Genomic DNA, 12,250 nt, shown 5'->3' on the forward strand with positions numbered 1-12,250 from the left:
TTAATATAAAGAACAATTTAGTGGCAAGGTGCGTTTCTGTGTATGTGGCACCACCTTGCATACCCCAGGCCCCCATTCCCCACTGCAGATGCTGCTGACCACTTAAAGAAAAGCAGCAGTCAATGTATGGGTACTCATTTTGGATTATGTATATCAATTTCAAGTTTAGAAAGAAGAGTGAACCTCAGACTTATCACCTGAATAATGTAACACTCTACCACAAATTCCTGACCTACACCATCTTGTGCCATATGCTAAGGGCTGAGAAATAATGCATCACAAAAGTGGTTACGCTTGCAATACACACTTGTAAATTTAATGGTTTGCTGTCAATCTCTTTAATCTCATATCAGCTACGTTGTATCATTAAAACTTGAGCTTGGATAATTAAAGGCAGTTTTAAAATTTAAAAGAGTATACTATTTATATCAGTTACAACAGAGTGATTTCTTCCCTTCTCAAAAGGCCATGTACAGCCTTACTAAGAAGCATCACAGGCACTGCCAGCACTACCTGCCTTGGTGGTATTTTATCCCTGTGGAAGTGGTCCCCATAAATCAATGCATCAACAATACACTAAGACAGCATGATTCAGGAAATCAGATAGAGACTCAGGACTTGCCTGTTACAGTCACCATAAAAGATCATTCATTTTTTCCATCAGCTTTTTGACAAAGCTTAAGATGGAGTTTCATGCTGAGAGATGAAATTCATCTTCAAATTGTGTGCCACAACAGCTACAGAGAACTAGTTCTCCATGGACCTAGGCACTGAAGAAATCAGTAATTGCCATTTGTTTTGTAAGGAAACCATAAACTTACTGTGGATTTATATCTGGATTAATCCTTTTCAGCTCCATGATGTCATCTATCGTTTTTTCAATAGCATCAGGGTGAACACTTACTGAAGTTTGCAGCCGCTAAAAAGATTTTAAACACATGTTAATTCTTACGGAAGCTATTATCCAATAGAAGTTAACAATGGTAAATTTGATACCCAAAAGCTTCTAGATTAAGAGCCCAGAAGACTCAACATAAATACACAAACCTTTCCACCCTATTCAACCTTACTAACTAGTTTCAGGCATTAGCCCTATAAGAACTCAAGTTACTTCCCATGCCCTTGTAGTCAATCGCATTTCTGTGGTGGCTGCTAGTGAAGGTGATCTGCACAGAGGCCTATGATCAAGAAGCAAAGATCATCTCCCTGACTACACTGGAACTGCTAGCCTTCCTTTGACAGCTCTCCCAACACACTACAGTAGGACAGCAAAACATTCTTCCTTTTTCTTGCATGTCACTGCGCTTTGTAGAGATGTCCCTGGAAGTTCAGTATTCAAAAACCAACATTAAAAAATTAAAAGGTTGAACCTTCTGGTGCTTTGTCTCAAAACTACACAATTGCCTAAATGGAAGCTTTTAAATAAGATTCTGCCTTTCTGTTTGTGCTACAAATATATTTGGAAGCATTATGCTGAACTATGAGCTATGCGACAGTGGTTTTGCTAATGCTGAGGTAAACTTTTCAGCATCACTGATTCTCATGCCAATGAGAAAAGAACAGCTGAATGATGCTTTGTGAGAATTTAGGATAACATACCCAATGCTACACTAAAAGGATGAAGCAAAAGAGGCTCCTCTCCATTAACATATTTAAAATGAAAGCAAAGACAGGTGTCTCAGTTATCTAAGAGCTCCTGCCCTCAGCCTCTTTTATCCCTGCTTTCCACACAAAAACCCTGAGGTGTAAAGTGTGTAAGTGGGTGACTGCAGATTACAAAAATTCTAAGACAGGATGAGGAATCAAGCTAAGAAGCCCCAAAGTATAATCACATCATCTCCACCACGGCTTGCTGCCCCCTTGAGTCATCAGTGCCATGGTGTGCCTGTCCCTGGAGCACAGGACACTCTCCCTGAGTTTGCAAGATCACCTGCTGTTGTGGACACAAGACCCTCTTCAGTAGAAGATGGTTTTAACAGAAAATCATATCAAGCCTTAAAGTGGTTTTTTTGGGCAGCAGACTGAACAAACCAAATGCACAGGACACAACAGAGAAAGGTCAATGACGAGATCTTCCACTCACCTTACTTTTTGAACCTTTCAGTGATGCCTCTGTAGGAGAACAATATTTGAAAGCATCATGTCAGACAAGCTAAGTTTATATTTGATTCATTGAACAATTATTTATTTATAAGAACAAAGTCATATTGTTTTTAGAAGAGGCAGAAATGTACAAAGGCATGCAGAAGTATTTTGCAGTTACCTATTTTCATAGTTCTGGCAGCTCCAGGTTTAGTATTGTAGCAAATCCTTTGCAATTCACATTGACCAGTTAGTTTCCTGACCACAAATTTCAGGCAGCGCCACAAGCACTTGCAGTAGAAGTACAGGCATACCTGGACAAACATCCTGGCAAAAGAAGAAGCCTTGATAAGAGTTTTGAGCGGAGTTTGCTTCAACAAGGTCACCACTCAAGCAGAAGGTACTTACTCAGGCCAAATTCCCATTGCCTAAGAACATTTTTAAAGCAAAAGCAGCTTTCACACTGCAAACAGTTATTCTGGCAAGTGTTAAAAATGGTTTTTACTCTTGGCATGCACGAAGTGCCAGAACTGGAAGCACAGAGTAAGTCAGCACCAGAGTTCTCAAAAAGGTGTTTCTGGAAACTCTCTGTTCCCTTAGAATAAAAGGCCAGTTCCAACTAGTTCCTAGGTCCTACTAACACTTTGGAGAAACAGGACTACATGAGAAGGAAGCACAGCTCACCCTGTTACGGCTGCTGAGGATCCAAGCAGCCACTACATCCTGGCTTAGCTTTGGCTCTTCATGCAGCTGCTCCAAGCTGAGCTGTTATCCTGATGAACAGGAATCAACGCTCAGGTGTGCAAAAGTCAAGAGTGACATTAAGGAGACCAAAGCTCCCCTCACCTCCAGGAGAGAAGGTGTTTAAGAGCCTGTCCTGAGGATTGCCAGTTCTCCCCAAGCCAACTGTATCCTGGGCTGCATCAAAAGGAGTGTGACCAGCAGGTCGAAGGAGGTGATCCTGTCCCTTTACTCTGCTCTTGTGAGACCTCACCTGCAGTATTGTGTGCAGTTCTGGGGTCCTCAACATAAAAAGGACATGGAACTGTTGGAACAAGTCCAGAGAAGGGCCACGAGGATGATCAGGGGACTGGAGCACCTCCTGTATGAAGACAGGCTGAGAAAGTTGGGGCTGTTCATCCTGGAGAAGAGAAGGCTGCGTGGAGACCTCACAGCAGCCTTCCAGTATCTGAAGGGGGCCTATAGGGATGCTGGGGAGGGACTCTTCATGAGGGACTGTAGTGACAGGACAAGGGGTAACGGGTTAAAACTTGAACAGGGGAAGTTTAGATTGGATATAAGGAAGTAATTCTTTACTGTTAGGGTGGTGAGGCACTGGAATGGGTTGCCCAGGGAGGTTGTGAATGCTCCATCGCTGGCAGTGTTCAAGGCCAGGTTGGACAGAGCCTTGGGTGAGACGGTTTAGTGTGAGGTGTCCCTGCCCATGGCAGGGGGGTTGGAACTCGATGATCTTAAGGTCCTTCCCAACTCTAACTATTCTATGATTCTATAAGTTCCAAGCATCCCAGTCTGACCTCAGAACTGACCTGCTGTGAGCAGAAGGTTGGACCACAGACCTGCTGATGTCCCTCCTAGACTGAACTGTCCTGTGACCCTACAAAAGCCTCAAAGAGGCTGTGTACATGAGAAATGCTCTAAAGTTTGTTAGCATTGCAGCTGCTACCAAAGCCCACATACTGCTACCACAATTACATAACACACCCCAAAAGCAGATTTCATGGGCTATAACTTATTTAGACACAGTTTTGCTTCCTCATTTCTACAGCTATGAAGGCACAGATCGTGCCACGTTATCCAACACATCAACCCCTATGGGGTGTACCAGGACTTGAGGTGTGTGTGTGGGATCTACCCAGGGTCATTGGATTCAGCACATTTCAGGAAGGCAAGTTGTAAAGGCCTGACAACTTGAACATCACCATCTGGACATGGTCCTGGGCAACTAGCTCTAGGTGGCCCTGCCATAGCAAGGGGAGTGGACTAGATGGCCCCCAGAGCTCCTTTCCAACTTCAAACTCTCTGTGATTATAGTCTACGATTATATTATGGGAAAACATCAATACAGCTTTGATATGTTAGCTTGCCAGTAAACAGTCAAAAATAATTTGGTCTCGAAGCCCGTGTGTATGCATATTCATCATTAGCTCATTATTTTTTCCACATAATGTTGATGTTTTCAAAGGACAGTTATTTGTTAGGAGACTCTGTATTATTCTTTTCAATGGAATGCAGTGGTTACTCTGAAATACTGAATTCCAGATAGCTTTAATAAAGTTTGAAGACTCCATCCCTTCCTAAAAACATCTTGAAGGGCATGGTGTAGAAGCACATTCAGGGAAGGGAAGATAAGTTAACTCTTGTTTATGTCCACATAGGATTTTAATCTGCTTTATGTTCACTTTAGCTTAATTGTCTTTGAAGGAAGATTAAGCTAAGAGAACTAAAGTAATTTTATGTTTAAATAGAGTATCCACACAACTATTCAACATGCTTTAAAAGCATCCACTTTATCTTCACACTTTAAGTTACTTCACTTAACACTCCCAAACGCCTGCATGCAGGCAACCCCCTTGTCTTTATGCATCAGGAAGCTCTACTTTATATACAAAGTGAAACATAAAGAATGTAGAATCACTCCTACACTGGAATCAAGTTTTAGACAAGCAAAAAAGTTTCAGCTCCTGACACTGAAATATTTGGTCTGTCCCTGCAATATGTGCCAGAACACACTACTGAGAGGAGTTTGTATGTGCTTCACAGCAGGTCATGACCTTCAGTATTAAGAACAAGACCAGTTACAGGAGGCAAGTCTGTCATCAGCTGAGCAGCCATTCTTAGTTAAGTTTCCAACAGTCAAAAGTGTAAGTCAGTCTCATATAAGGTCAACTAATGCCTTCAAACTGAAACCTTTAACAGTGGCTTGAAAAAAAACACAGGCTAACATTTGGCATTTTGGTTTTCCAACAGACATTTGCTATTGACCTTCACAGATTTGACTAGTCCACCATCCCTGAATAATCCAAACACAACCTACAGCCATTCCCCAGCCTCCTCAGAGCAACCCAGGTCTGTAGTCAGGCTGAAGGTCCAGAGAAATGAATACAAGAGATTAATGCCAAACTCCACACAAAAGGTAGAGTGTGGCAAAACAAAGTTATGGGTTTTCACCATACATCTGTAATAGAAATTACAGTTGCTTTCTTTTGGCCTGCTTTATTTTCAAAGGTTAGGCCTCTATTAGTGTAACTGTCTGGGTAGAGAGCTCTTTTATACAAAAGAGGGGAGGAAAGACCCATGTCATGTTAACAGCCCATGTAAGAAGATTTCCTTTTAATGAAGAAGTCTGTTCCCATAAAAAACACACAAAGTTCATGACTACAGGACTAAAATATCACAACCCATTTGATTACTCAAAGCTTTGTTTCTTACTGTATTATGTGATGTGTTTAAGTTTTGGAGTGTGTGGGGAGGTATTAGGTGCATTTAAATGATATGTTGCTGCCTTCAGACTCAATGACAGATTCGCAAATCAAAGGAAAAAAACTCTAATGGGACAGACCTGTGACCACATGGTTGCAACCACCTTCCCACTAAAGTTTTGCTTCAGCTGTGGTTTGCACAAAGATTAACTAATAAAAATGCATCTACTAAAAACATGTCACTAAAGCACCCAAACACTACATCTGTGATTCACTAAAATATGCTAATAAAGCAACAAACGCTAGTTTTCTACTAGGTAGCTTATAGAAGAAAGTTAGCCTTTGTCGATACCTCAATTTTCTACTACTCATCCATCTCAAGCTTACAACAGTGGAAATCTTCCATTTGCAACATGAACAGCAGGAAAAATAACACAAGCTGGTTTTCAAAGGGTTGTTCTTTATAAAATGGAATTCTTGCTTGCAGAAGTCCTGTAATAAAAGCACACTAGTGATTATAAAACTTGGCTTACATGCTAGCAGCTATGCACTTCAGTTCATGTAAGCAAAGTGGAGATGCTAGCAGCTATAAAACAAAACATAGTGTACCACGAACATGAACCCACGTGGAAGTGAAGCATGAGCCACATGTCTGACTACTGTACAGTGGCAGGAACTTCTGGTTTGTTTCAGAGTCCAGTTCCAAGCCTCCTCTCCACTTAATCTGTTCTATGTCTTTATTTGTTCTGCTTGACTTTGCTATTTTCCTTAGCACAGGAGAATGTGCTTCATCAGCAGTTTGCATGGTCATATACAGCAATACTTCAGATCCTGAGGTGAGCTTTAAGAACAGAAGTATTATAGAAATGGAAGTGTTCCTGAAACTTGCACTCTATTCTTCCCCATCCCAATACAAGTTCTTCCTCCTGAATTTCTTGCAGCTGCACAGCCCTACAGATTTGTGTTTGTACATGCAAAGTGCATTAAAGGAGTTCATACAAACCTTTATTCAGGTACAACAAAGAAAAAAAACTCATAATAAGCTGCTGATGTGCACATCATTGTTTGCCAATCAACAGGCAGTTCCCTTGACAAGGATGCCGTATGAGTGGATACACATGCAGTCATCCTCCCACAAGAAGTCAGGATTACTCATTCCCAGTTGTTGATGCCAAACACTTGGGCATCAGTGCTACCCATTTGCTCCTTAGCAGTATCAATACAACTCAGTGTACTTCTCCCAGTCTGGCCCACGGAAAGGGTCACTGAGCTCTGAGATCAATACTACAGAAAATTGTACTTCTTACCTGGGTTCCAAGAAAAAAAAATTAATATCAAACAAACACAATGTTCTGAAATGAGTAAGTATTGCCTTATGGACTTGTGGAACACTACCCAGTGCTTAGAGCTACCATCACAGCTACGGAAAGGTAAAGTTTTCTTCCATGTAACTAGCAAACATCAGTTAGGGGCTGGTATATGCATTTATTTCACCTCTCCTTCCCTGCTCCTCTCTGTTTAAGCCTTTTATATCTTCTCTGCTGTATGTCACTATTTCTGAGCTCTGATTTTCTACTAAGAACAGCTTTAACAGAAAAAAAATAGAAAGAACAGTATTAGGCAGTCAGTACCCTGCAAGGACTATCAGGAATGCTGCAAAAGCAAACAAAAACCCCATCTCTATCAGCAATAATGTGGCTCAGCAGAGGTTCTGGCGAGCTTTCTTCCACAAGGGAGGGGGTGAAGAAAAGGGGTTCTACCATTGGTAGGATCCTTTCAAAACACAGAGAAATGTAAAGCCAAAAAGAGCACAGAGTAACATTTCTGTTCCTTATGCCAGGCAGAGGAAGCACACAGCAGCAGTAAAGGTTTCCAATGTGGTCTAACATTTCTGTGAAGCTCTTTCCTGTGTAAGGTGTATTTGCCTAAACAGCAAGATGTATGCACAATGCAACATGCAGTGTTTCACTGACATGAAAGGGAGATTAACTCCTGTGCAATGTTTTGAAACTAATAAATTAGAAGGTGCTTATTCCCTCCCCCAGTAATTTCAGAACCATAGTATTTTCAGAGCTAGCAGCAAAAGGAAGAAGTACTTCGGGTAAAATGAAAACTTCAACTAGATACCCAATGCTAGTTGACTGCATTTAAAACTGAGGGGAAGGGAAGAAGCAAGTAAAACTAAAAAAAAAACAAACTGTAAATCCTCCAAAATCACTAGTTTAAAAATGAAATGAAAGTCACTGAGTCTCCTTATACACCATTTACTCTCCTACGTGTCCTGTTTTAGGTCCTATGGATAGGAAAGATTCTTACACAACTATTTTTCCTGAAGGACATACTGAGCTCAGAGAAGAAAGCATTACACATCAATATTTCCTTTCTGAAAATTCTAATTATGGCTTGAGAAGTCAAGGACACAGAAGATATGGATGACAAGCTGTCCAAATAGGTGAGTAAGCAAGTGACACTACCCTGTTAGGGGCTAATTAATTTGACTACCTCTGTTTATTTGTGCAACTTACAGCATGAACAGAAGGTCAACCAAGAAGCAATGTACTGATGAGTTTTTCTGCTAGACAAACCTGTTATCAGCTCCTTTAAAACACAAGAGATTCTTCTTCATTCTGTGCCTTTGCATGCTTGACAACTGAAATCCACCTTATTTCTCCATTTAGACATGAAAGCAAGTCAGTGTGGCAACTAAGGAAGACATAAGAGTAGTCTTTAACAGCAGCTTTCCACACTTCTCCACTTTTGGTTTTTTGTTAATTGATCTTCATTTTATCTGACGATTTTATCTGACTCCAGTAAGACAGAAATTACACTTCAAATATGATAGTGCTCATGCACTGATTTGCAGTAGATTAAGAGGTGTCAAGTTTTTAGGATTTATTGAAAAAAAAACCTAAGTATCTGCTACAGTTGGTTCTCCAAGTTGTTCTTATTTCAGATAAGTTACAGTAAAAGTGGAAGTATCACTGACAGAGTGTTTTGATTGTCTATGGCTTAATGATGGTAACGATAGGGTTCAGCATTTATGGATAACAGTCAGGAAGAAGGCCAATAAGGCAGATATGGTGGGAGTCTGTTAAAAGATAAAGAGGCAAACGAAATACTTCATAAGCATGTGGAAGAAGTCTCCCAGTCACTAGTCCTTGTTCTTATGGAGGACTTCAATTTTCCAGATGTCTGCTGGAAATTCAGTACAGCATATATGATGGGGGCAAGCTGTGACACCCTCTGTGATCCCAGCTGGGGGCTCTCATCCAACTCCCAGGATAGGAGAGTCCTATTTATGCAGGATTCATGGCCCAGACCCCATATGGTACCAATCTGTGACCATGGGCCAGGCTGCTGAGCAAGTCTACAGGGAGAAAGAAAGGTAAAAATTATAGTGGCAGGGCTGCTGAGATGAAAGTCATTAGCAGGATCTAAGAAGGAAGACTCCAACATGGAATGTTACAAAACTCTAAAGGGGAAAAGCACCACAGCGATGTTACCCAGGCTAGTGGTAAACCATTCAGTCACTGGACCAGTACCAGTGGAGTTTATGGAAGACTTGTGAGTATCCAGTCCCAAGATCTGGGCCTCAGAGCCCAGTCAATCCTTTCCCTCCTGATTGGTGCCTATCAGGGTGGTGAGCACACGAACACTTAGCCTAATGGCTCATTAAATCTTAGCTGTCTTTTGTGGGTGTGGGCAAATAAATATTTGTTGTATACATTTAACCTGTGTATTTACAGAGTCCTTTTTGCAGCTTGCTCAAGATACCTGAGAAAACTGACCCAAACACCCCACAGAAATGCTTAAGCCACAGCTGGCTCTGCAGTAAAGTCATTAGAGATGATCAACCTAGAGGTGATAATGCTGATACACAATTATTTACTATAAACAGCCTAAAGAGAGAGAAAAAATATAGTGACAGATGCTCTATATAGAAGCCTATGTTTCAACTCTCTTGAAAAGGTTTTTCCCATTCAGACAGAAAATTATTTCTTAGGTTTATACACAAATTATGTTCGTTATCTCTGTTAGTTTCTAGGAGTGCTCAACTCTTTGCTGACTATACAACAAAGAAATCATGGGCTTTCTGCACCTACAGCTGGTGCCTGCAAGTCTCTCATAGTACCTTGGTTTATAGAGAAAAAACTGCAAGTCATATAGGAGTAAGTAATAGACATTCCCCTTCAAATTGAGCAGAATTGGCTTCAAAAACATTTGCACATTTTTGTCAGCCATCTCCCCTTCTCTGCTTTCACAAATAACACTCCAAAAATACAGACAGCAGACTGCATTTTTGAATGGGAAGAATGGGAAAGAAAACCCAACCTTTTTCAAGAACTGTTGCAGGTTATGGTTTCTTCTGTTTTCCCCTGACATATCAGGCACTACTGATTTGACACATCACTGCTCCAATCCCACAAGACACCTCCCACATTATTTTCTTCTATAAAAACTGGAAATTTTAAATTAAAATAGCTTTAATTAAATAGCGAAATCTAGGTCAACAGAAAGCAATCTAGTATAAACTAGTTTACACCTTCTGTATTACTGCTAACAGCTAAAACTGTTAACTCACTGCAGCATAGAAGTAATTAGAATAATTTAACACTTGAAAAAATGCAGAACAGTTACCTCAGGAAGTGTTTCATGGTGACAGTTTGGTTTGTGTTGTTGGAGCCGTACTCTATTGATCGCTGATGACCTCTGCCTTGCAGGCGATATTAATGCTGTAAAAATATAATTGAGATGTATTTACTAAGAGAAGAACAAAGTGGTGTTTTAGTTTGCTAAACTGCTCTTGAAACAAACATCTATGGAAATACATGGGACGGATGCTAAGAAATCTCATGTCAATCAGAACAAAGTGAAAAATCCTGGTTTGTTCACACTGTTCAGCCTGAGCACATACTTCGACCACACTATACTACCCATGTCTTTTTTTTTCAGACAAGCAAAAAGTTTGAGTAGGCGTACAGAAATAAGCAAGAACGCTTGAAGAAAAATCTACAGTTTCAAACACTTTTTGTGTTCTTCAAAAACCTGCCTGGTTCACAGCAGCTTCCAGGTGGCAGTTTCAAGAGATGTTCATTTCACTCTGCTGTTAAAAGCCCTCTGTTCTCAGAATTTACAACACCATTTGGTCTAAAAGTAGCATGTAAGCAAAGAGCTACTGAGTCCTGATCTAGCTCACTATAGGAGATGTCAGGTAATCAATTTTTCTGGTGACCTGCTTTATTAAGTGAGGTCTCACAATAGACACGGTTGATCAGGTTGTCCATCTGTTCCGAAATCTGGGGTCCTACAATTAATTTTCACTGTGATTAACATTTAGTTCCAGTAGAGGAGGAGGAACAGGCATAATTCAGGAAAAAACATCATAAATATAGCCTTGCTCATGTACTACAGACACCAGTCACCACCTCTTTACTTCGGATTTCTAAAAGGGGGTATTCACATCCAAGTGGCATTTGAATAAGGGATGCAGACTTCTCAGATTGCTGTACTTCATATCCTGTAAAAGGCAATAAAACATCTTTATTTGCTGCCAGAAAATAGGCTACTGCTACACAACTTCTACTGGGACAGCTTAATCCAAGACTTGAAGAGAATAAGACCACACTTTCAAAGTGAACAGAAGGCCTGAAAAGCCTGAAAGCTGCATAGTTAAGAAATCATTTAAGAGACCAGTTTTTATTAGCAGTACATGCAGCATGCTCAACAGTACTTAAGGGCCTTAAAAAAAAAAAAAAAATCTGGCCTCTTTTGTCACAAGTTTGTAAGAACCTCAAATCTATTTTTCTTTTGCGGGACTTATCAGCACTGATGGGATAAAAATCATCTTACCCTACCTTCTTCTTATAGTCTTTCCCTTTTGTAACTTGCAAGTTTTATGTTATGCTGTTGCCTGCTGTCAGCAACAGAACAAGCATTTAAGTTCAGAAAAATGCAGCTATCTTGTTGGATTACATCACATATAGCTTGCTAAAAATACATAATCCCTGAACTGTGAAAGCTTCATTCATTCATATTGTTTTTGACTGGCTGAATCATGTTGCTGTCCCCTGAATACAGCTGTAATTGCTGCTGGCTGCAGTTACACCTGCTTGCAAGGGCATAGAGATACTAACATCAAACTCTTGTTCATTAATTAACACAGTAGGCAGGCTCCTAGCACTTCCTGCTACAGCTTTTGATAGGTCTTTGATGACAGCAAGCACAGGAAGCACAGGAGATGATAGGCAAAAACTGGAGGGGATGTAACTTGCTCCCCTTCTCCAGTCTAATAATTTGCTGTTTAAAACATACAGTTTGTGAAAGATTCTTGCAGCTGAGTCTCAGCTTTTTAACATCAATTCAAACAAAGCTTCACCACAGTATTTGACCTGTAAGGGCAGCAGTGTAAGGAACACACCAGAAGTGCCAGGAGCTGTCAAATCAACCCCTCTAAAAATGTGTGCTGGCCTCAACCTCTGAGGTCAGCTCCTTCTCGATTCTGATCAAGGTCCTTGCTGAAAGTGATGCTGCTTCTTTACTACTGCTATAAAGGGAAGAGAAGTTCCACTTGCCTGAACTCCAGAATTGGCTCATTCAAATGTGGCATGGTAAGAGCTTTGAATGCTCCCCCTTCAAGAACAGGTACCAGCTAGAGACAATTATAAATTTGTTTTGAATGCTTATTAAAAGTTAGGCTGTTTCAAAAACTGTATTTTTAAGAAGTCAAC

General features: G+C 40.6%; 1 protein-coding gene across 4 annotated transcripts in view; it reads right to left on the minus strand.

The window, feature by feature from the left end:
* The window catches only part of ELMOD1 (ELMO domain containing 1), a 40,789-nt gene that overhangs the window by 14,498 nt on the left and 14,041 nt on the right, over positions 1-12,250 (minus strand). For all 4 annotated transcript variants that reach the window (XM_061457797.1, XM_061457794.1, XM_061457796.1 and 1 more), the window contains 4 exons: positions 10,161-10,255; positions 2,264-2,409; positions 2,084-2,112; positions 822-919 (listed from right to left, as the gene is read on the minus strand). In XM_061457797.1, coding sequence (XP_061313781.1) covers positions 822-919; positions 2,084-2,112; positions 2,264-2,409; positions 10,161-10,177 — 290 coding nt within the window. In that variant the 5' untranslated portion in view covers positions 10,178-10,255. The remainder of the gene's footprint in view (positions 1-821; positions 920-2,083; positions 2,113-2,263; positions 2,410-10,160; positions 10,256-12,250) is intronic.

This window comes from Pezoporus flaviventris, unplaced genomic scaffold (assembly GCF_033815535.1).
Source record: "Pezoporus flaviventris isolate CSIRO_AGI_PZ_B2104156 unplaced genomic scaffold, CSIRO_AGI_Pfla_v1 ptg000025l, whole genome shotgun sequence".
Classification (NCBI taxonomy): domain Eukaryota; kingdom Metazoa; phylum Chordata; class Aves; order Psittaciformes; family Psittacidae; genus Pezoporus; species Pezoporus flaviventris.